This window comes from Odocoileus virginianus, chromosome 20 (assembly GCF_023699985.2).
Source record: "Odocoileus virginianus isolate 20LAN1187 ecotype Illinois chromosome 20, Ovbor_1.2, whole genome shotgun sequence".
Classification (NCBI taxonomy): Eukaryota; Metazoa; Chordata; class Mammalia; order Artiodactyla; family Cervidae; genus Odocoileus; species Odocoileus virginianus.
The window spans coordinates 14,722,669-14,746,290 of record NC_069693.1 but is presented as its reverse complement, the minus strand read 5'-3'; the positions used below and the strand labels follow the sequence as shown (position 1 = coordinate 14,746,290).

The 23,622-nt window shown below is 51.9% G+C and overlaps 1 protein-coding gene across 3 annotated transcripts in view; it reads left to right on the top strand.

Annotated features, from left to right (window-relative positions):
* WDR62 (WD repeat domain 62) overlaps positions 1 to 23,622 on the top strand; it is a 46,781-nt gene extending 23,159 nt beyond the window's left edge. For 2 of the 3 annotated variants that reach the window (XM_020871702.2, XM_020871701.2), the window contains exons 11-32: positions 526 to 704; positions 2,597 to 2,688; positions 4,856 to 4,981; positions 8,412 to 8,479; positions 8,561 to 8,682; positions 9,408 to 9,483; positions 10,767 to 10,878; positions 11,115 to 11,178; positions 11,889 to 12,011; positions 13,534 to 13,667; positions 15,952 to 16,004; positions 17,212 to 17,430; positions 19,203 to 19,330; positions 19,628 to 19,731; positions 20,089 to 20,196; positions 20,468 to 20,602; positions 20,980 to 21,094; positions 21,207 to 21,333; positions 21,415 to 21,466; positions 21,627 to 22,244; positions 23,028 to 23,185; positions 23,280 to 23,622. In XM_020871702.2, the coding sequence (XP_020727361.2) occupies positions 526 to 704; positions 2,597 to 2,688; positions 4,856 to 4,981; positions 8,412 to 8,479; positions 8,561 to 8,682; positions 9,408 to 9,483; positions 10,767 to 10,878; positions 11,115 to 11,178; positions 11,889 to 12,011; positions 13,534 to 13,667; positions 15,952 to 16,004; positions 17,212 to 17,430; positions 19,203 to 19,330; positions 19,628 to 19,731; positions 20,089 to 20,196; positions 20,468 to 20,602; positions 20,980 to 21,094; positions 21,207 to 21,333; positions 21,415 to 21,466; positions 21,627 to 22,244; positions 23,028 to 23,185; positions 23,280 to 23,543 (3,177 nt within the window). In that variant the 3' untranslated portion in view covers positions 23,544 to 23,622. The remainder of the gene's footprint in view (positions 1 to 525; positions 705 to 2,596; positions 2,689 to 4,855; positions 4,982 to 8,411; positions 8,480 to 8,560; positions 8,683 to 9,407; positions 9,484 to 10,766; positions 10,879 to 11,114; positions 11,179 to 11,888; positions 12,012 to 13,533; positions 13,668 to 15,951; positions 16,005 to 17,211; positions 17,431 to 19,202; positions 19,331 to 19,627; positions 19,732 to 20,088; positions 20,197 to 20,467; positions 20,603 to 20,979; positions 21,095 to 21,206; positions 21,334 to 21,414; positions 21,467 to 21,626; positions 22,245 to 23,027; positions 23,186 to 23,279) is intronic. The other variant, XM_020871703.2, reaches the window with a different exon arrangement.

The following is a 23,622-nucleotide window of genomic DNA, read 5'->3' as shown; positions in this document are numbered from 1 at the left end:
CCCTCACTAGCACCTCTTCTCCCCCAACCATCTCTTCTGCACCTGTGATATATGTGTTGTATTTGGTTATACATAATAGAAAAATCCAAACACGATGGAAAAGGTTTGATTTTCTGGCTCATAAAAATAGCCTAGCGATAACAAGTCCAGGCTGTTTTGGCAGCTTTAGGAAGTACTTAGAGACTTAAGAACCACCCATTTTGAAGGAGTGGCCCTTGTCCTCATGACCCAATATGGCTACTGGAGCACCAGTCATCACATCCAAGTTCCAGGCAGCTGGACAGTGGGAAGGAAGAAGAGTTTTCACTTGCTTTACATCTCATTGACCAGAATTTATTCACACAACTTCATCTAGATGCAAAGGAGTGTGGGAGACATAGTAATTATTCTGAGTAATAAAGTTTCCAAGTCAGAATCAGAGTTCTGTTCCTCATCAAGATTGGGAGACTGGCTGTAAGGAGACACAATGGCAGCAGTGCTTCAGAGGTTCTCATAGCACTGACCTCAGCCCTTTGCTCTCTGCAGACCCTGCTGAAGGTCGTGTATGTGGAGAACGACATCCAGCACCTGCAGGATATGTCACACTTCCCAGACCGGGGGAGCGAGAATGCGATGTCCGTGGACGTGAAAGCTGGGGTTCGAGTCATGCAGGTCAGTCCTGATGGCCAACACTTGGCTTCAGGCGACCGAAGTGGAAATCTGAGGCAAGTGGGCCCTGGTGGTGTCTAGTGCACACCTCCCAGCTTGGGCTCGGGTGCTCAGGGCAGTGGGGAGGAGCCCTGGCCTTGGCACCTCCAGCTGCCTGTTGGCAATGAGGGAGTGTGGGTAGCAGTCTGGTAGCCAGCCCGCCCTGGGAACATAAGTTGAGAAGGGGCTTCCAGAAGGGCTGGCTCCCAGTATATCAGAGTAGGCACCTAGGGACTGGGCCATGTGAACTTTGCCTCCCAAGTGGACAGGCACACTTGCATGACTCCAGGGCAGGGTGACACCTTCTTGGCCCCGTGGTACCACTGCTGAACCCTCAGAGAAGATGCCAGCTGGACCTGGGAGTGCTAGGAGAGGGGTCAGAGGGTGGGACATCTGAGGGCTCAGGCTGTTTACCACCCTGCAGAGGTTTTTCAAGATGTGACAGGCCCAATAGGTGCTGACAGAATATGAGCCCTGTCTTAGGAATCAGGTGTAATGTGAAAGGGTACAGCAGTGACCACCTAGGTGCTGGGTCTCTGGTGGGATGGGAGGGACCAGGGGTGCTGGAGACCATGTGCCGCGTGAAGGGGCAGCTGCCACACAGCACCAGTAGCACAGCCTCCATGTTGTCACATATTCCTGTCATCCAAGAAGAACAGACAAGAACTTTTTGTGCAGATTTTTTTCTGTGAAATTTTATGGTCTTTAAATGTTGGCAGCTGTTTTGATGTCAGTCACTGATGAGGCAAACCAAGCAGGTCAGGGGGCTGCTCCAGTTGACAGCATCCTGGTGTGAATGGCGGAAAACAGTAAGGAGAGCTAACAGGGGCATCATGGTCTTCTCCCAGGCCGGCCACTGGCCTGAGCACTGTGGGTATCGACTGATTTAATCCTCTCAGCGACCCGCTGGTGTCAGTGCTGTTATTCTCACCACTTTCAGATGGATTCGCTGAGGAAAGAGGGGCTGAGTGGCCAGGTTAAGATCACACGGGTGGAGAATGGAGGAGCTGGGATGACCATTTCTTATTTCAGTCCTGGATGACCTGTTGTCTGATTTCATTTGGCAAGAATATGAGGAAAGTCTGGATTTGAGACCCTTTAAGAATGAGAGGGAGTTCCCTGGCAGTCCAGTGGTTAGGACCAGGCTTTCACTGCCAAGGGCCTGTGTTCAAACCCTGGTCAGGGAACTAAGATCCTGCAAGCCCTGGGGTGTGGCAAAAAAAATTAGAATCAAATGGTCCCACCTGGGGGACTTCTCTGGTGGGCCAGTGGCTAAGACTCTGCTCTTCCAATGCAGGGGGCTTGGGTTTAGTCCCTAGTCAGAGAACTAGATCCCACCTCTACAGCTAAGAGTTTGTGTGCCACAAGTAAGACCAGGCACGCCCAAATAAATAAATATATATATTTTAAATGTTCCCACCTGGGACTTCCATGGCAGTCCAGTGGTTTAGACTCCGTGCTCTCACTGCCAAAGGCCCAGGTTTGATCCCTGGTCAGGTAACTAAGATTCCACAAGCTACACAATGTGGCCAAAAACCAAAAGCTGTAAAACAAACAACAAAAATGTTCCCACCCATAGGGCCTATCTTTGAGTATGACCTCTGACCCCTGCCCTACCCCCAGTGATCACCTCTGATAACAGCCCTCCCCTAACCCTTGTTCCCCCAGGGACCATTGTAGATGTTAACCCATGGAACCACAAGGGGCCGGTGCCTGCTTAGGTGCTCCCAGGCTTGGGAGCTTTCTGGGTGCCGAGAAAGGTCAGGCACCTCTAGACTAGTTGGCCAGGGTAGGGTATTCTCTATGTCCCCCACCCAGCTGCTCTGGCCTTTTCTAGTGGGAGCAGAGTACCTGGGGCTGAGGGCTGGGGGCGGTGGACAGGGTACAGCAGGCAGTGTGTGTCTCCCAGGATCCACGAGCTGCACTTCATGGACGAGCTGGTCAAGGTGGAGGCCCACGATGCTGAGGTGCTGTGCCTGGAGTACTCCAAGCCGGAGACAGGTGAGCCTGTGGTGGGGGCACGGCCTGCCTGGCAGAGCCACCGGGATGAGTAGTTCGTGTCTGGTGGGACTGTGAATGACAGCTAGGGCTCCTGCACTTAATAAGAATTGCTGTTGCCAAGCCCCGGGACCAGGGTGGCTAGGACTCCTGAAAGCAAGACCCAGCAGGCAGGACTTGACCTGCTTACCCTGGTCCCCAGCACCCCAAGCTGCTCAGGCTAAAGAGGTGAAGGTTAATGAGTAAATGTATGGATGAGCTCCTTTTCTGCTGGAAAAGATAGATCAGTAGTGAAACATATTCTTTGAGAAACTTCGATGCTTACAGTAAATTTATGAGAATATTATCATGAACACCTGTAGATTCTTCACAGCTCCCCAAGTCTTTTCTTTAAATCCTGTCTGACCCTTTGACTATATATAGGATGTTATCTGCTTCCCCTCTCTCCTTTTCTCTGGATTTGTGCGTGTATGTGTAATAATACATTATGTGTAATAATTCATAATAAAATAATACCATGTATGTAATTTTTTTCTTTTTTTAAAAAAAATAATTGTATTTGTTTATTTTTGGTTGTGCTGGGTCTTCATTGCTGCGTGAGCTTTTCTCTGGTTTTTGAAGGGGACTACTCTCTAGTTTCAGCACATGGGCTTCTCGTTGCAGTGGCTTCCCTTGTTTCAGAGCACAGGCTCTAGAGTGTATGGACTTCAGTAGCTGTGGCACATGGGCTCAGAAGTTGCAGCTCTCAAGCTCTAGAGCCAAGGGTTCAGTAGTTGTGGTGCATGGGCTTAGTTGCTCCATAACATGTAGGATCTTCTCAGACCAGGGATCAAACCCATGTCTCTTGCATTGGCAGGCAGGTTCTTTACCACTGAGCCACCAGGGAAGCCCTGCTGTTGTTTTTTTTTTTTTTTCTTTTGCTAAACCACTTGAGAGAAAGTTAAAACTACTTGAAAGGAAGACTTGCTGTCCTTTCACTCTTAAATGCTTCTGTAAGCGTTTCCCAGCAACAGGAACATCTATTTACCTGACCACAGTGCATCTTATTCAATGTGCATCTTATCAAATCTGTCATCTCTCTTGGGCTTTTTTTTTTTTCTTTTGGCCATGCTGGGTCTTTGCTGCAGAACACTGGTTTCTCTAATTGCTTCTCTAGTGGCGGCTGCTCAAGACATGTGGGATCTTAGCTCCTCAACCAGAAATTGAACCCTTGTTCCCTGCATTGGAAGGCAGATTCTTAACCACTGACTCACCAGAGAAGTCCCTATCTTGAGTTCTTATTCCCATTTTGCCAGTTTTCCCAATGTTGTCTTTTGCAGCACCTTTGTCTTTCCAGTCCAGGTTCACGCTTTAGTTGGTGCAGCTCTTTTGTCTCCTTTGTTCTGGTGCTGACTTGAGGCTTATTTCCACAGCCTTATTTAGTTTGTCTTTATGACTTTGTCTTTCTGCAGAATACAGACCAGTTGTCTTATAGAATTTCCTTCCATTTGGATTTGTTTGTTTTCCTCATGTTTTGATTCTGATGATACCTTTTTGGCAGGAATATAATCTTGGTGAAGTTATGTCCTAATGAGGTTAATATTCTTTCCCATGCTCTTCTTTTCTCCTTCCTTTTCCCATACTCTGTTCTGCCAAATTTCCTCTGCATTTCTTTTCATCCAGTACACCTCTCCTGAGCTCCCCTCCACCTCAGATCGCTGTTAGGCCTTAGACCTAGCAGGTGCCCAGAGTAAGCACCATTTGAGGGGGCCAGCACGAAGGTCCAGTGTCGGAAGAAAGGGTGGCAGCAGATGGTCAGTAGGACCGACGTGAGGCTCATGCAGCCAGAGTGTAGAGAGTGACGGGGGTGGGTGGAGTTTTGGAGAGGTTGAGAAGTTGGCAGAGCCTCTCATGGCTGCCAGTAGCTGGACTGGGTAGGAAGGCATGCTGGGCTTTGCTGAAGTGTCTGGTGTGGGCACGGGCGGAGGAGTGTCCATGTGTACATCAAGATTCATCCTGCACGACCTGGTGGCGAGGAATGCAGAGTGCCAGGGTCTGGGGCAAGTTGGCTGCAGTTAGGAAACCAGAGATCCCCTTCCTCAAGGCCAGGAAAGCTCGGTCACACTGCTGTCTGAGAGGCCAGGCCATCAAGCAGGCCCCCAGGAACCCAGGACCTCCCTCTCACCTACAGGGCTGACTTTGCTTGCCTCGGCCAGTCGGGACCGACTGATCCACGTGCTGAACGTGGAGAAGAACTACAACCTGGAGCAGACCCTGGACGATCACTCCTCATCCATCACGGCCATCAAGTTCACTGGTAAGCCCCTGCCTTCTACATCCTGCACCTCATTCAGTGGGCTCCTTTGGCTGCACATAACAGCAGAGCCCCCTTCAGCTTAGAGAAAAAAGGGAGCAGCCACATCGGATTCAAAGCCCAGCTGGATCCAAAGGTTGAATTTTTTTTTAATTTATTTATTTAGTAGGCTGTGCTGGGTCTTAGTTGTGGAACTCAGATCTTCCATCTTCGTTGCAGCATGCAGGATCTTTAGTTGTGGCATGAGAGCTCTTAGTGTGCGATCTAGTTCCTAGACCAGGGATTTAACCTGGGCCCCTTGTATTGGGAGCACAGAGTCTTAACCACTGGACCACCAAGGAAGTCCCCCGAAGGTTGAATTCTTTTAAGTTATCCAGACTGTCTCCCTCTGTCGGCTGTGCCTCTCTTGGGTGGGCAGGGTCTCAGTGATTCCTATGCTGCTGGAAAGACTCTTCCCTCTTCCTATCACTTTGGCAGAAATTGAGAGCTGACTTTCCTGGTGCTGACTTGAGGCGCCACCCCTTCCCAGAACAGTTATCGGTGCCAGAGCTTTGGAGTGTCCTCTTAGGCTGTGTCTGACTCCTGTTTCTCCAGTTCCCACCTGCCTCCACCTCTGATCTAGGAGAACTGACATTAGGCGAGTGCCCCAGCAGGAAGTCAGAATGCCAATCCAGGATGGGATGGGTGCTGGGGACCTTGGCAGAAAAATGGGTGACAGTGACAATTACTGGAGGCTAGTTCTGTGCTGGGTGGTGACCCTTGTGCTGTCCCAGCAGTTACCCCACTTGACAGCCAGAGTCACACAGCCAGTATTTTGCATAAGGCTGTCTTCCTTCAAAGCCTTCACTCAAACAGGCAATTGAAGGGATCCCTCCAAGACTGGAAAGATTCAGTTTGGTGATCCCTGGCCCTAAGGGATTCCAAGAGAAGGGGAAGCAGGCCCTTGTAGGAGTTTAACTGATCAGAACCCAAGAACGTATTCAAAACTATATTCAAGAAGAATCCATTTATGGAGAGAATACATCCCGGTGCTCTATGTTCTTGACTAGGAAGAGTTTTGTACATATAATCTTGTGGCTGAGAATGTATTAGTGTCCCTTGGACTTCCCCACTTTCTGCCCTGTCTCTGTCTCAGGTGGTTGGGAGCTGAGCAAAAACAGATTAACAGTGTTTGCTATGTTGTGATGTGGGTGTATGTGTGTATGCACATGCACAGTTGCTCAGCCGTGTCCAACTCTTTGCGACCCCATGGACTATAGCCTGCCAGGCTCCTCTGTCCCTGGAATTTTCCAGGCAAGAAGACTGGAGTGGGTTGCCATTTCCTACTCCAGGGGATCTTCCTGACCCAGGGATCAAACCCACATCTCTTTGTAAGGACCGAACAAATGCAGATCAGCTCAGCTTTCTCAGACAGCCTTAAAAAACTGTTCAGACCCTCCCATTCCACAGGGGAGAGGTAGGTAGAATAGATTAGTAAATCTTGTGCTGTGCCCAGCAGTGACCTTAGCTTTAATGAATGGTCTAGATCCAGGAGAGGTGATGACTGGCCAAGGGGGTGACCCACGAGTCGGTCCTTCTGACAGTGTGGACCTCTGTTAAAGCCCCAGGCGGTGTGAAAGGATGGGCATCCTCAACCCAGCTCCTGTAAGCCCTGCTCTGACTGGGCTGGCTCACCTGGGCATTGTGCTTGAAACATTGACGATTTGTGTAAACTGGACACCAGCCAACTGGAAACTGTCTGAAGCTACCCAGCTAAAGAATGTCAGTCTTTGAACTCTTTTCTTTGAATCATATATTCCAAAAAGTGAACAGAAAATCTGTGAATAGTTTACAGCATAATACAATGAAATATCCACATCAAAGTTCACAGTCAGTAGGCCTGAACTAGACACACCCCTTGTTTTTAGCTAGAGACTATTCTGATTGATCCTGGTCCTAGTCTTGCTAAACACATGAAGTCTCCACCCCAGGTTAGGAAGCAAAACATTACCAGTAACTTGCAGGCCCTCTCTGGGTCCCTCCCATACACAGGGCTCTCTTCCTTCTAGGACTAGTGACTCCCACTTGAGTAACATCTTAGCTTGTAATGTCAGGCCTGGGAGCTTGCAAATGTCCTGTCACAAGGAGCAGCATCCGTTGTAGCAAGGCTCTACATGTTTTATATTCATTCTGTCTCATCATCATCATCACAACTCTGTGAGGTACCTGTGCTCTGATTATTCCTCTTCTATAAAGAGAGAAGCTTAAAAGCAAGAACATCGATAGTGCCTACCTACCAGTACAGTTACTACAGCCACTGTCCCAGGGGCTTCAGTGCCACTCCACCGGGCAGTGGCTGATACAGCCTCATTGAACAGACAGGAGGCTGAGGCTCAGAGAGAAAGCTTGGCTTCCGAGCACAGTGTTTAATAACCAGAGGATGCCTGGAGCACCCCTGGCCTGGTCCTGACTCTCTGCACTCTGGGACAAGGACTGTGTGACTCTGAGCCCCTGGGTTCACATTTGCAAAAATGTGGCTGGTGACAAGTTCAGGAGGGGGCGGCTCAAGTGGCAGAGAGCCTGGCCTGGGATCTGTGTGGATTTTTTTTCTTTTTTGGCTGTGCCACGCGGCTTGTGGGATCTTAGTTCCCTGACCAGGGCCGGAACCCAAGCCCCCTGCAGTGGAAACATGGAGTCCTAACCACTGGCCTGCCAAGAAGTCCCTGTCCGGATATTCTGATCTTCCTGTTTCATATTACTATTTGTGGCTGAACTGCATCTGCATTGCTATGCGGGCTTTCTCTAGTTGCAGCAGTCGGTGGCTAGTCTTCCTTGTGGCACACAGCCTCACCGTGGTGGCCTCTCTTGGTGCGGAGCACAGGCTCGAGTGCATGGGCATCATTAGTTTTGGTGCATGGTTATCATTAGTTGTGACACATGGGCATCAGTAGTTGTGGCGGACAGGCTTAGTTGCCTGTGAAATCTTCCTGGACCAGGGATCAAACCCATGTCTCCTGCCTTGGCAGGCAGATTCTTATCCACTGGGCCACCGGGGAAGTCCCTCTGATCGTTCTTGATGGCATGAGCCTCCCAGCAGTCTGCCTGTCTCCTCTTGCTGCCTGCTTCAGTCACATCTCCGCTCTGTGGCCTGAGTCACTTTTCCCAATCCCAGATTAAGCCTGGTGCCCCTGCTATACCCTGGCCTGTTTCCCTGTATTCTCTTGCTCTGCAGAGGCCTGCCTTGCCCACTGCACCGTTTGTACCCCTTCATGCAAATGGCTCACAGCTTACAGAGTCCTCCCACCTGCCAGCACTCCCGTCACCTCTTCCAGGAAGCCCTCTGTGATGCCCAGCAGAGTTCCCTTATGGTAGGGTTCCCTAGCTAGGATCTCTAGCCCTACCTAGTCGGGCTCAGAGGGGCCCAGCCCTCCCTCATGATGGCCTCCTCCTCCAGGCAACAGAGACATCCAGATGATCAGCTGTGGCGCCGACAAGAGCATCTACTTCCGCAGTGCCCAGCGGGTAGAGTGGGGTGGCCTCCTTGGGGGCTGGATGTGGGGGCCCCTTGGGGGTGTCCTCTGAAAACCCCATCTGCCCTGCCAGGCCTCGGATGGACTGCACTTTGTCCGTACCCACCACGTGGCTGAGAAGACTACCTTGTATGACATGGACATCGACATTACCCAGAAGTACGTGGCCGTGGCCTGCCAGGACCGCAATGTGAGGTGAGGAGCTGCCCTGGGCGGCTTGGTCGGCCTGGCCTCGGTGGGTCTCTGAGCAGGGGGGTCTGTCTTCTCATGAGCTTTCCTCCCCTGCCCATCAGTCCCTGAGAAGCTGAGTGGAGTGGAGGGACCCAGTGGGTGTTTGTTAGAAGCTGGGCTCACCCAGGCCTTGTCTCCAGGTCAACAGTGGGTTCCCTGGCTCTCAGAAGCCTGTGTGGGGTAACCGAGAGGTGCTGACATGGCTTATAAATCATTCAGCCTCGTTTCTTGAGTACCTGTCTGCGGGGAAGAGAGAGGGAGTCCCTAACCCTGCCTCCGTGGAGTGCAGGGGAGGACAGACAGATAATAACAGCATGGAGCCGTCAGGGCTGGGATGAGGACAGCCCAGAGGCTTTGGGGGCCCCGGGAGGACATCCACCCCACCTGGGGCTCAAGCAGGGCTCACAGGAAGGGATATCTGAGCTCAGACTGGGAAGGATGTGGAGGAATGAGCGTGTCCAAAGAGATTCTCCATCTCCTACATTTGCTTATTCAAACTGGCTGCCAGACATAACCTCTGTGACCTCAGCCTGAGACAGGGTCCCATTTCCTGATACAAGGTTTCGATCCAGGCAGCAGAGGAAAAGAGGTACTGGGGGCTTCCCAGGGAGAGGAGGGCAGCAGGTAAGGTTGGAGCAAGAAGGGGTGTGGGTGGGGCCACGTTAGCCACTCCTGCCCTCACCTTCCAGAGTCTACAACACCCTGAACGGGAAGCAGAAGAAGTGCTACAAGGGCTCCCAGGGTGACGATGGGTCCCTGCTGAAGGTGAGGAACTGGGGCCCTGGCTGAAACCACACCCAGACACACACACCCAAGGCCCCCCTGTCTGCTTCCTGCCGTTGGGCCATCTGAAATATGAGTCCTCCTTGGCATGGAATCAAAGGATCACATGCTGGCCAGCATCCACTCAGGCCTGGCTAAGGATGCTTGGGAGCCAAGAGTGGCCCCTAGAGCTCTACCTTTATTTACTGAACCCTTCCCCAAATGGGGGGCATCCCTGGTAGCTCAGCTGGTAAATAATCTGCCTGCATACCGGAGACCCTGCTTTCATTCCTGGGTCGGGAAGATCCGTTGGAGAAGGGATAGGCTACCCACTCCAGTATTCTTGGTCTTCCCTGGTGGCTCAGCTGGTAAAGAATCCTCCTGCAATGCGGGAGACCTGGGTTCGATCCCTGGGTTGGGAAGATCCCCTGGAGAAGGGAACGGCTACCCACTCCAATATTCTGGCCTGGAGAATACCATGGACTCTATAGTCCATGGGGTCATAAAGAGTTAGACACAACTGAGCCATTTCTTTGACTTTCCCCAAGTGGGGACATTTAAGTGGTTTCCATCTGAGTGGCAATAGAGTGTGGTGGGAAGAATCAGAGAGGTCTGGGGTCCCTCTTCAAATTTCCCCCCCTGCCTGTGTCATCCAGGATGAGGTGGGAACCTTCTCAAGTGTCTCTGAACTAGGGGAGTTGTTACAACGCTCCAGAGTCAGATCCTCTTAAAGTTCTGCCTCGGGCTGTCTGTGACCTTGGGCAAATGTCATCTCCTCTCAATCCTGTTTCATCATCTCTAAAATGCAAATAAAAATAGCCTCTACAGGAACCTCTCCAAAGGTCCAACAGCTAAGACTGCGCCTTCCAGTGCAGGGGGGCAGGTTCAATCCCTGGTTAGAGAGCTAAGATCCTACATGTCTCTTGGTCAAAAAACCAAAACATAAAACAGAAACAATATTGTAACAAATTAGGATTTAAAAAAAAATATATTTTTAAGCCTCTATCACAGGGGTCTGTGGGGGAATAAATCCACATGCCTACAGTACTTAGCACAGGGCCTGGCCGCCATTAGTACCGTTGTGATGGTTGTTAATTTCTTTACCTGTGAAATGGGGACAGGAGCTTCTGCCTACCATGGGGTGTGTCGTGAGGCTAACCTGGGATGAGTCCACATACCTAGCGCCCAGCATAAGGGGGACCTTGGTCAGCGGGGCTGTAATATTGACCCCCGCCTCTGGGAAGAAGGAGGCCACCCCAGTGTCACGTGGGCGCTCTTCTCGGCAGGTCCACGTGGACCCCTCTGGCACCTTCCTGGCCACAAGCTGCTCTGACAAAAGCATCTCAGTGATTGACTTCTACTCAGGCGAGTGTGTTGCCAAGATGTTTGGCCATTCAGGTGGGTGTGCCTCTCTGCTTGGGACCCCTTCCCACCTGCCCTCACCCAGCCTTCTAGCTCAGAAGGCCAGTGCAGGCCTTCCTTGGTGGTACAGTAAAGACTCCCTACTCCCAATGCTGAGGGCCCGGGTTTGATCCCTGGTCGGGGAGCAAGATCCCACATACTGCAGTTAAGACCCAGTGCAGTCAAATAGATAAATGAAAAAGACCAATGCAGCTTCTCTACTCTACTTGCAGAAATTGTCACCGGCATGAAGTTCACCTATGATTGCCGTCACTTGATCACCGTGTCTGGAGACAGGTGGGAAAGGCCTGGAGGCTGCCCAGCAGGGCCCCCCTCTGGGAGTGTGTGAGACCTATCCTATGGGGAGAGTCAGGGCTCAGACACTAGAGCCTGGTGCCCACAGCTGGAACTCTGAGCATGCCAGCTTACTCTCGCCGGACAATGTGCCAAGCCCTGAGTTCAAATCTAGATCTGCCACTTACTTGTGACCCTGAGCAGGTCATTTCCCTTTCTGAACCTCTGTAAAAGAGAGATGAGCCCGAGACATCCCCCTGGTGGTCCAGTGGTTAAGACGTCAAGCTTCCATGGCAGGGCGCAGGGGGTTCGATCCCTATTCAGAGAACTAATATCCTGCATGCTGCATGGTGGGGCCAAAAAAAGAGAGAGAGATGACCCCATCTACCTTGAGAATCATATGGTGAGAGTCAAATGAGATGACATTTCCTCAGCACCTGGTTGGTATCCTAGGACATCCCTTTTGTCACTCTGTCCAATTTACTACCCTCCCTCGTGGCTATCTTCTGTGGGTCTTGAGGTCTTCAGAGCAGCCTTGGTTTACTAGGGGGCCCTGGACCCCACCAGGGTGTAGACCTGCCCTGAGCTGATGGGAGCTATTTTCCAAGCCAGGGAGTAGGGTCTTGGCTGTGGTGACCTAGGTGGTTCCAGCATCAGATGACTTCTGTATTCACCATTCTTCCTCCTCCCACATCTCTCCTTGGCCTATGCAGCTGTGTCTTCATCTGGCACCTGGGCCCTGAGATCACCAACTGCATGAAGCAGCACTTGCTGGAGATCAACCACCGGGAGCAGCAGCAGAACACGAAGGACGGGAAGTGGAGCGGCCACCCCAGGTCCTGGCAGCCTCCTGTCCATCCCCACCTGTCCATTCACCAAAGGGGTGTCTTTTTGCCCCGGCCCCCATAGGGAGTAAGGCTGCGGACAGGGGCCCCAGACCCTGCCCCTCGTGCCCTCAGGGCCTAGAAGAGGAGATGAACTTTGTGGGGTTTGGGGTTTTTTTTTCATTTATTGGGGTATAGTTGTTTTACCATATTGCGTTAGTTTCTGCTATACAGTGGAAGTGAATCAGCTGTATTTTTGCGTGTATTCTCTGGGAACTGGACTTTGAATACGAAGTTACAGTAGCACACACGAGAAAGGCTTTGAAGTGTAAAAGCGAAAGAGCTAGGAGAGCCTGTGAGCACTCTGGTGAGGAGCCCTCAGGGGGCTGTGGGGACTAGAGGAGGCCCCCGACCCAGCCCTTGGGGAGGGAGAAGGTCAGGGAAGGGTCTAGGGGAGCAGAGATGTCTTCTTAATCTTTAAACAGAAGTTGTTCTTTAACTTATATCCCTGAGTTTCCTAAACCTATTTCTTAAGTCTTTAAGTTCCAAGACCAGTTTTATTTGGAGTGAAATCCTGTTCTGGTCTTTGATTTGGGATTTTGGTTTGGAAGTTTCAGTTGGAGTGGGAAGTTTTAAATTTTCTTTTCTCCTGTCCCTGGAGCTGTCCCTGTCTCTGTCTTTTTTTTTTTTTGGCTGCTTTGGGTCTTCATCGTTGCACATGGGCTTTCTCTGGTTGTGGTGAATGGATGCTGCGCTTCCTTGAGGCACACACGGCTTTTTGTTGCAGTGGCATCTCCTGTTGCAGGGCACAGGTTCTAGGTGCGTGGGCTTCAGTAGTTGTGGTGCACAGGCTTAGTTGCCCCACAGCATAGGGGATCTTCCCAGACTCGAACCCCTGTCCCCTGCATTGGCAGGTGGATTCTTAACCACTGATCCACCAGGGAAGTCCCCTCTGTCTTGGGGCTTTGCCATTGCCTCCCCCTGGGAACCAGGCCTGACATGGCCTCATTTTCTGCAATCATCTTGAGGTGATGCAGATCTAGGCACCAAGGGAGCGGACAACTCTTTGGCCCTTGAAACTAAAGTCTCATTGCTAACCCTGCTTCCTGGAACAGAAGCCAGCAGCTCAGGACTCATGCCCTACCATCTGCTTTGCTTTCTATTCCATTGCTGTGGGCCTTGAAGAGTTTGTCTTATTTTTTGAGCCCAGCTTTTGTTGTTGTTTAGTTGCTAAGTCATGTCCAACTCTTTTGCAACCCCATGGACTGTAACCCGCCAGTCTCCTCTGTCCATGGAATTTTCCTGGCAAGAATACTGGAGTGGGTTGCCATTTCCTTATCCAGGCCAGCCTTTCTTACATGTCATTTATTGTGACAGTGTGTTTCTAGCAGAGGGGTTGTAGTAGGTGAGATCTCCCAGCCCCATGTTGACCAGAAGCCAAGAGTGTGTTCTTATAGACCCAGCCCTAGGCAGGTCCCCTCTCCCATCCCATTTACCTGTGTTTCTCTCCTGCCATCCTTTTTCCTGTCTTCAGGCAGGAGATATATGCATCCGTGCCTAGTGAGATTTGCTCTCTGAGCCCTGGAGAGCAGACAGAGGATGAGCTGGAGGAAGAATGTGAATCTGAAGAGTTGCTGAAGACCCCATCCAAGGAGAGCTTGGATCCAGGTTGGGAAAGGGGCCCTATTTTGAACTCTCAGCAGAGAGATCATTGCTAGGTTTTAGTCACTGCTTTGTTTTCACAGCCTGACACATATTGAAACTCAATAATCACATCATTCAGGACTCTTTCAGGGTCATAGCAACTAGACTGTCACTGGCTTAATTTGGAAAGAGGATTTATTGGTTCCTGTAATGGAAACTTTGAGAGTATGGGTTCAGGCATAGCTGGATCCTGGTAGTCAGGTGACATTAAAGCAATAGATATTTCTCCATCTCTTGGCTCTGCGCTTCTCCGTGTTGACTTTGCTCTCAGGCAGACTCTCCCTGTTAAAGGGGCAGAGTATCCCTGGCAGCTCAACATTATAACACTATAGAGAAGAGAGCACCTCTTCTCCAACAGTTTGGAGTCCTCTGCTCATGACTTATGATCCTGTTTTAAGTCATCTGCCCATTTCTGATCTAGCCACTGTGATTGGCCAGCCCTGAGTCATGTGGTCATCCCTGAGGGCAGAGGCTTTAGTCAGCTCCACTTGAACCACATGATCAAGAGCCAGGGGTGAGTGTAAGGGGCTGTCCCCGGGGGAAAACAGGATGATGTTAACCAGAAGACAAACCAGATTCTCTTGTTCAGGCAGAAGGGAGAGAAGTGGCTCAGCGACTTTATGAGAGGCCAGGCCCTTCCATGAATTCCTGCCTCCTTGCATATTGCCTTGGCTTCAGCACTCATGTTACAAGATGGCTGCTGAAGTTCCAGCCATCAGAGACATGATCGAAGAAGACATTCCCTCCTGGAATCGCCTTTATGGGGCTTCTTTCCCAGAAGCCCCTGCAGGCTTCTTGCCAGTCATGTTGGCCATGATTGCTCAGCTGTGAGAGAGGTTGGGAATGGTGGCTAACCTGTGTGGCTGGCCAGCTCCTAATGAAGCTGGTGGGCTCTGCCAACAGGGAGGAAACAGCCAGAGGTCCCTGGATGGCTGATTGGTAGGCAGCAGCCATGTGAGAATTCAACCTGGGAAAAAACTAGAGAGTAAGCTCATTTTCTTTGTCACCACCCTCACATCCAGTCCAACGTCGCTTCCAAGGTGGCCACTCTTAGGATTTTGGTGTGGATCCTTTCAGGCCTTTTTCTGAACATTAATATACATAAAATATACACAGGGAGCATCTATGTCTACAAATTATATTAGACTGCAGATATTCTTCTGTATCTTTTTTTCTCTCAAAACTATCTCACTGACTACAAAGCAGAGGCCTCCCTCTTTTAACCGGTAGCATCACCACTGATTGTGCTCCAGGGGGACACCTAAATATTTTCTTTTTTCTTTTTAGCTTTATTTATTTACTTTTATTTTTTAATTGGAGTATAATTACTCTACAACATTGTGTTAGTTTCTGCTGTACAAGACTGTGAATCAGCTATATGTATACATATACCCCTTCTTGAACCTCTTCCCCCATTTGAGTGTTTTCTGACATTACACTGTTGTAAATGAGGCTGTGCTGGCCACTCCCCCCAGCCCCTGCTCCGCCCAAGGACAGGCACTGCTGGATCCCAGGATTAATACACTTCTTATTTTAAAAGATAACTCCAAGGGCCCTCCAAATCCAGTGACTGCCCCAGCCAGCAGTCAGTATTAAGCCTGCTGTTTCCCCATACTTTTGCCAATACTTGATAGTTTGAAGCCTTTTAATTTTGGTCAATCTTAAGCTAGTGGTAAAGAACCTGCCTGCCAGTGCAGGAGACATAAGAGATGTGGGTTCAATCCCTGGGTCAGGAAGATCCCCTGGAGGAGGAAATGGCAACCCATTCCAGTATTCATGCCTGGAGAATCCCATGGACAGAGGAGCTATGGTCCATAGGGTCACAAAAAGTTGGACACGACTGAAGTGATTTAGTGTGCATGGGGAAAACATATCCCATTGTTTAAATTTGCATTTCCCATGAGGCTTCCCCAGCGGTTCAATGGTGAACACTTTGCCTTCCAAGGCAGGTGATGTGAATTCAATCCCTGTTTGGGGACTTAAGATCCCACGTGCCTCACATCCAAAAAGAAACTGAACGTAGACAGCAGAAGCAATATTGTTAACAAAGTCAGTAAAGACTTTAAAAATGGTCCTCATCAAAAAAGAAATCTTTAGAACAAATTTTGCATTTCCCTGATAGCTAGTGAGGCCAACCATCTTTGGATGTGTCATTTCCTGTGTGGTCTCTGGAGAGCTGCCTCTTTATGTTGACGGTGGTCTCTTGAGTTGTTTATTCTCTTTTCATGGATGTTCTGTGTCTCTTCAGATCCTCAGTGCCTGCTGACCAACGGCAAGCTGCCGCTCTGGGCGAAGCGGCTGGTGAGTCTGCCGGGGGAGCGGGACACCTAGAGGCTAACAAAGTACGGGTTCCCTTTCCCCCTTCATATCTTTACTTTCCATGGAGAATCCTTATCATGGTTTCAGTCTCTGTTTGGACAGCCCTTCATTCATGCCACAGGTATTTACTGCATGCCTACCCTGGTGGCTCAGTGATAAAGAACCCACCTGCCAAGGCAGGAGACACAGGTTTGATCCTTGGAGAAGGAAATCCCCTGGAGAGGGAAATGGCAACCTACTCCAGTATTCTTGCCTGGGAAATCTCATTGACAGAAGAACCTGGTGGATTAGAGTCCACGGGGTCACAAAGAATTAGACACCACTTAGCGACTAAAACAACAATAACAGTTATTCACAGCACACTTGCTCTGTCCAGGTTCTGTTGAGTCTTTTATATGTATTATTTAATCATCATTGATGTCTGGGCTTTTCGTATCCCCTGTTATTTCACAGATAGGAAACTGAGGCCCAAAACGGTTAAATAACTTCCCCACAGTCACACAGCTAGGAATTAGAGAAGGTGGGATTGACCCTAGGAGGCTGGCTCCAGAGCCCAGGTTCTTAAGCACCCACCCTTCCACTGTCTGCCAAGCAAGTCTTAGTAGGAGGCAGTGGTAAGCAAGATCAGGGAAGTGGCAGAAAAGAGAAGTGTACATATCTTGGGTGTGTTTGAGTGGCAGAGTTGCAGAAATGTGAAGTGTGAGGGACAGAATAAGAGGAATGAAGGAGGACCTGAATGTTTGGGGCCTGAGTAGCTGGGAAGAATCACTAAGATGGAAGACTTTAGGTTGAGTTGGTTTAGGGGGAAGGGTCAGTTGTTGTCTTAGACATGTTTGCTTTGAAAGATTGCTAAACATCTATGTGGAGATGTGGAGCAGTTGCATGAGAACTTCTGAAGTTTAGAGCTAGGTTCGGGACTTCCTGAGCAGTCCAGTGGTTAACACTCCTGTGCCAGCACTGCAGGGGGTGCAGGTTCGATCCCTGGTCAGGGAACTAAAATCCCACAAGCCACATGACATGGCAAAAAAAATAACAATAGCAAGGTTCTACTGGAGACAGATATCTGCAAGTTGTTTCTGAGTGAGGCTTAAAGCCACAAGGCTGGAAGAGGGTCTGTGCAGTGTTCCTCGCCCTCACTGGAGTTGGTGAGCACTTGGCCAGCTGCCTGAGTGTCCTCTTGTCCCCTCAGCTAGGAGATGACGATGCAGCAGACAGCACGGCCTTCAATGCCAAGCGCAGCTACCAGCCGCATGGCCGCTGGGCAGAGCGGGCTGACCAGGAGCCTCTTAAGACCATCCTGGATGCCAGGAACCTGGACTGCTACTTCACCCCCATGAAGCCCGAGAGCCTGGAGGATTCCATCCTGGATGCAGTGGAGTCGCAGAGACTGGCAGGCCTGCTGAGCGAGGTGTGGACTGCTAGCCCCAGCCCCACCCACAGCACATGCACCACGACTGCCGATCGAGGACCTGGGGCCTCAGTGCGCACGCATTTTGAAAATAAGGTTGACCATCCCACTCCAGGAGAAGGGCACGGCAACCCACTCCAGTATTCTTGCCTGGAGAATCCCTTGGACAGAGGAGCCTGGTGGGCTACAGTCCACAGGATTATGAAGAGTCAGGCACAACTGAAGCAACTTAGCAGGCAGGTGCCACTCCAGGGATATGAGAGGGTAACGAGATGGCAGTGAGCAGGAGGATGGGCCCTGGGCCTGGTGCACAGGGGAACTTCCCAGAGCAGACCAGGAGTCAGGGAGGTGCTCACTTGGGGGTGAGAGCTTGGGCCCCAGGGCAGGCCTGTACCTGAGTGAAGGGCATTTGAGCAGGTAGTGCCCTGGGCCTACCCACTCCTGGCTATGTAACTTGCAGCAAGGCTTGATTCTCAATTCTCTGGTCTTTGGTTTTCAAAAATACAGTCATTTCCAAAAAAACAAAAAAAAAAGATGACCAAGAAAAACGATATCAAAAAGTCATTTTTTAAAATGGTCATGGGGACTTCCCTGGTGGTCCAGTGGCTAAGACGTCTTTCAAGCTCACAATGCACGGGATACGGGTTCAATCCCTGGTCAGGGAACTAAATCCCACATGTTGCAACTAAGAATCTCTCACGCTGCAGCAAAGACCCAGCACAGCCAAATAAATAAAATTAAAAACAAATCAATATCTTAAAAAAGACTCCACACTTCCAAAGCAGGGGACACAGGTTTGATCCCTGATCAGGAAACTAAGATCTCACATGCTGTGGGACAAGACCACAAAATAAAAAAAAAATTTTAAGTTAAAAATGGTCATTAAAAAAAGTCCTCAGAGGGATTTTACAGTTATGCAGGGCCATAAACAGTCTGGGCCCAAAAACGTGCTGACGCAGCTTTAGATCTTATTCCATTATTTTCTAAACAAAATTCTTTTTATTCTATGATATAAGTTTTCTTATGTAAGTTTTCTGATCCTGAAGCTAAAGCTTCGATGCTTTGGCCACCTGATGCAGAGAGCCAACTCATTGAAAAAGACCCTGATGCTGGGGAAGATTGAGGGCAGGAGGAAAATGGGGGCAACAGAGGGAGAGATGGTTAGATAGCATCACTGACTTGAGTTTGAGCAAGCTCCAGGAGATAGTGAAGGACAGAGGAGCCTGGCGGGCTGTGGTCCATGGGGTCACAAAGAGTCGGACCTGACTTAGCAACTTAAGAACAACGTAAGTTTTCTTATGTGGCTTAATATAAGTACAGTTAGGTGCACAGATCATAAAACCACAGTTTGCTGAATACCTGTGTACACACTTAGGTATCCACCTCCTAAGTCAAAGTATGTAGAGCATTTTCTGCCTCTTGATCTTGGAGGACCCCTCTGCCCCTTCCAGTTAGTACCCTCAATGAAGTAACCAGCATGCTGACCTCTGTCACCATGGATTGGTTTGCCTGTTCTTGAACTTCATATGAATAGACTCTTACAGGGTGGGAGCCATACATATTCCTTATCTGTAAAGGGGCCGATGAAATGGAGGGGCAGCACAGAAAGTGAGCTCATGACGGCCCCGCTCAGGCCTTGCCTCACAGGGAGCATCCAACAGTGAGGCCTGCCATCTTTCCTGTCACCATCGGTGTGGGTGGAACACCTAGCAGCTCACATGGGCCCTGGGGGTCACGGCTGCCTCTGAGGGCTATGCTGTCTTCACCCACAGTCCGAGAGTCCCCAGGAGGACGGCTGCGGGCACCCTTCCTTGTCACCCTCACAGCAGGAGTCTTCTGAGGCCAGCGAGCTCATCACCTGCCCCCCAGAGACAGAGGTGACAGTCACCGGGATGGACAGGTGAGTTCCTTAGTTGGAGAGAGGAAGCCTCGACTGGCAGGCACACCCTGGAAGAACTGTGCTCTGCTCTCCCAGTGGGCCTGAGGGAAGGAGGCAGGGGGGTGAGGCTGCCACCTTTTTCCCTGGTTCCAGGAGGAGGTGCATGGAAGGCGCCTTTGGTGAAGGCAGGAGAGGCGAGGCTGTGCTCCCAGCAGGAGCAGGTGCAGATGCCCAGGGCTTCTGGGTAGGGGCCAGGTGCTTACTAACCAGTATGCCATTTTTCACTTTCCCTACCCATCCCTCAACCCCGGCATGCAGCGAGTACTGTGCGGAGGCGGTGGTGGAGGCAGACGGAGACCAGCAAGGGGACCCCTTCCTCCGGGTCCCCTCAATCGGCTCGAAGGACCGGAGTCCACCTGAGGGTGAGTGAGCACCCAGCAGGACACCTTGCAATCATCTCTTCATCTGACCAGACCCCTTTCTGGGCACTGATGGTGACTGTGACCCCATCTTCCTGAAGCTCAGAGCCTGTCACAGAGACAGATATCATCCCTGCTGTCTTCATCCTAGACTTCTGGAGCCCAGCTGCCCACCAGGGGGAGCCCAGTGCTGCATCTCCCCTGAAGTGTAGCCTTGCTGGTCTATAAAGTAGGGTGTGGGTCCTATGGTCCCCCTTCTTCAGATGAGGGAACTGAAGCCCTGAAACCCCGAGCCTCCTTACCTGATGCACCCAGTCAGGGCCCAGCTTTGGGCCCCTGACCCCACCCACTCTCTTCCAGACTCGGGGGAGTCAGAGGCTGACTTGGAGTGCAGCGTCACCACCATCCAGTCCTCCCCTCCACAGCCAGACCCAGAGCCTCAGTTTGACACGATTCCCCCCACACCAGGTAGGCGGCGGCCACATGCAGAAAAGGGTGGTGTGTGGGCCTGGCCGGGTGCTGGCTGTGATATATAACCACTGGCCGTACATCAGTCCTGCACCCCCAATTCCCTCCCCTAGAAGACGGAGCCATTAGCCCCGCCTTCCCCTCCTGGTGGCCACAGGGTGTGTGATGGGCGAGTCCAGCTTCCTCCATTGTTAAGCAGCTGGCGGCTCTCTCAGGGCCTCTTCATGACTCATGTGTTGACAGTTCTCTCCTGCCCACGCCCTCTGCTCAGGATGCCCAGGGAACGCAGGAGAGTTGCCCCGGCCCGAGGTGCCAGGCGTGTCCAACAGCTCCCTGCCCCAGACCCCTGAGCAAGAGAAGTTCCTCCGCCACCACTTCGAGACGCTTACTGATGCCCACCCTGAGGGTAAGCCCTGCCCCTCTCTGACACCTGCCTGGGCGCATCCAAGGCTGGGCTCGGTGTGGACGTCCCCAGGGTGGGGCTTTCCCTGGCAGGGCTGGCGAGGGTGGTGGGGGGGCGTGCATTTTACTTAGGGGCTGAGCAGCACAGTATCTTCTGCCAGCTCGATTTGCTCCCGAGGTGTGTGTTGTCTGCTTTTTATTTTTGACTACATCGGGTCTCAGTTGCGTTATGCGGGATCTTTTCCTGGACCAGCAGGGAAGCCCCGTGTTATCTGTTGTTGACGGTCTCTGAGGATCTGTCTGCTGGTCTGTGGGGTCTGCCTGGGCCCAGGGCTGGCTGGCTGGAGGGTTTCTGAGGGCTCCCTTGGCATCTTGCCCTAGAGCTCTTCCTCGGATCCCTGAGAGACCTGAAAGCCCCTGAGACCGAGGACGACTTCTTCAACCCCCGACTGAGCATCTCAGCCCAGTTCCTCTCCCGCCTTCAGAAGACATCCAGGTAGGAGCAGGTGAACTAGTGAACTCCCACCCACTCTCCGTCTCCCTGCAGGGCGGGGCTGTGCGCCCCTGAGCACTCTCAGGGCCCCCACTGCCACCTCTTTTCCTAACAGGTTTCCCCACACCTTCCCTTCCCGGCTGCCCCGGCATCTCGTGAAGTCCTCGGAGGTCAGACTCACGGACCTTGGGGGCGAGCCCCCAACGGCAGGTGCTGGTTGCACCTCCCCAGTCAGGACCAGCGTGAGTACTCGGGCCCCCTCCCTCAAGACACGGGCCTGGGAGCCGGGAGGCCTTGTCCTTACTGCGAAGCTGTGTTTGCAGGTCATCTCTGGAGGAAAGGCTGAGGAGACACTGGAGGTGTGGTCCCCACTGCGTGAGTGTCCCCATCCCCCAGAGGAAAGCCCTGGGTGGCTCACTGAGCCATGGTGGGAATGGCCAGGGGCCACTCGGACCATGCAGCCACGCCAGGTGGGGGGCCCTGTCTGTCAGCCCTGAGCTGGGCTGTGAGAGCAAGCCACCTGCTTCCTTTCCAGCCCCCTGCCTCACGGGCCTGGCGCCCTGCATGCCCTCCTCCTCTGCGCTGCCCACCGACAAGAAGCCACCAGCACCCACAGCCCTACCCACTGCAGGCCTGGCTCGGAGTGTCCACACCCCCACCACCCACTCCCACATGGAGGCCACTGCCAGTTCCCATGCCAAGATGTCCCGCAGCATTTCCCTGGAGGAGCTGGCCTCCCTGAGCCAGGAGCTCCAGGATGTCACCACCACAGTGACACCCAGTTCTGATGGTGAGGGCCGAGAACCTGCCCTGCCCTCCCGGGGCAACCATGAGGCCCGCGCCAGCCTGAAACTCAGCCTGTCAAGCATCTGTGATAGGCTCTTGCTGCCCCCACCCCAACTGGAGCCTCCCACCACATGTGTCTGGTCCCAGGAGCCTGTGGACACAGAACGCAATGTCACTGTTACGACAGATGGTTTTCCAGCCCACAGCCCTGCGGATGGGATCGCCTCGAGGCTCCACAAGTCCACCTTTCTCCCAAGGTTCCTGGCCCCTGTGCGCCTCAATACCCCTGTCCCCAACAGTCTCCCGCTCCCAGAAGCCAGGCCTAGGGTCCTTGGCAGCATCGCCTCTCTCCGGGAGCCCACCCCTGGTGAGTACCATCCTTAGGATGAGGGATTGTCCCCTAAGCTCATCCCATATAACAGCTGGCTCATCTCCAAAGGCTACAGGCACTGTGCCATTCATTCATTCATTTCGTTACATATTTAGTGAATACTTGTATATACTGGGCTTTGTTCTGGGCCCTGGGGACATGGATGTGCTAAGTTGCTTCAGTTGTGTCCAACTCTTTGCAACTCCATGGACTGATGCCTGCCAGGCTCCTCTGTCCATGTAATTCTCCAGGCAAGAATACTGGAGTGGGTTGCCGTGCCCTCCTCCAGGAGATCTTCCCAATCCGTGGGAGCTGGTGGTAAATGAGACTACAGAAATTAACACCTTAACTGAGGGAAATCCCCAGTCTAAATTTTTTTTTTTAATGGAGGAGAGGGAAAGAGTGGCTTTATTACTTTGCCAGGCAAACAAAAGGGAAACACAGTAGGCTAGTGCCTCAAGACTGTGCCCCCTCCCTGACCAGACTAAATCTATAAGGAAAGGGTTAAGTGTATCATGATGCAAAGTGTGCTGTGGAGATAAGGAAGAGAAAGAAAGGGTTTAGGGAGTGACAGGTGGATGCAGTGGCTAATGGATGATGAACAATTGACATTTGACATTTGAGCAGAGACCTGCAGGAGAGTTGGGAAAGGAGCCTTGGGGACTGAGGGAAATGCCCCAGGAAAGGGGACAACAGTTGGGATCGGCCCAACCACCCTGGCCTCTTCAGATCAGCTGGAAAGTAGAAGTGTCTTTCTCATTTCCTCCCTTCCACCCCCAGAAGCGCCCAGTCCAGTCCAGGACTGCCCTGGACACTGGGGGGACCCCAGGGCGCCAGCCAGCTTCCTGCCTCCAGACCCCCTGGAGCTGAGCAATGTGGGGACTGTCGTGCACAGACTGCAGGATGCCTTCCAGGAAGCCCTGGACCTTTACCACCTGGTAAGCCAAGCCCCAGGGTCAGGGGAAAGGGCTGAGGGGCTCCCTGGCACTGCCCAGCCCAGGTGGCCCCTAACAAGGTGGGCGCCCTTTGCAGATGGTCTCCAGTGATGAGGTGAGCGCCGAACAGCGGCAGGCACGGACTGAGCTGGCCTCCACTTTCCTCTGGATCCACAGCCAGTTAGAGGCCAGCGACTGGCTAGTGGGGACGGACGTGGCCACAGCCCAGGCCCCGCCCAGCCCAGGTGGCCCCTCCCCGCCTACCCTGTGCCCCTTGGCCAGCCCAGATTTGCGTGCCCTGCTGGAACACTACTCAGAGCTGCTGGTGCAGGCCGTGAGGAGGAAGGCACGGGGGGACTGAGGGCCAGCAGCCTCTCCACGCAGCCCTGTGCTTCTGAGGAAATAGGTATTTTAAGCAAATAAACAGACAACTTGCAGAA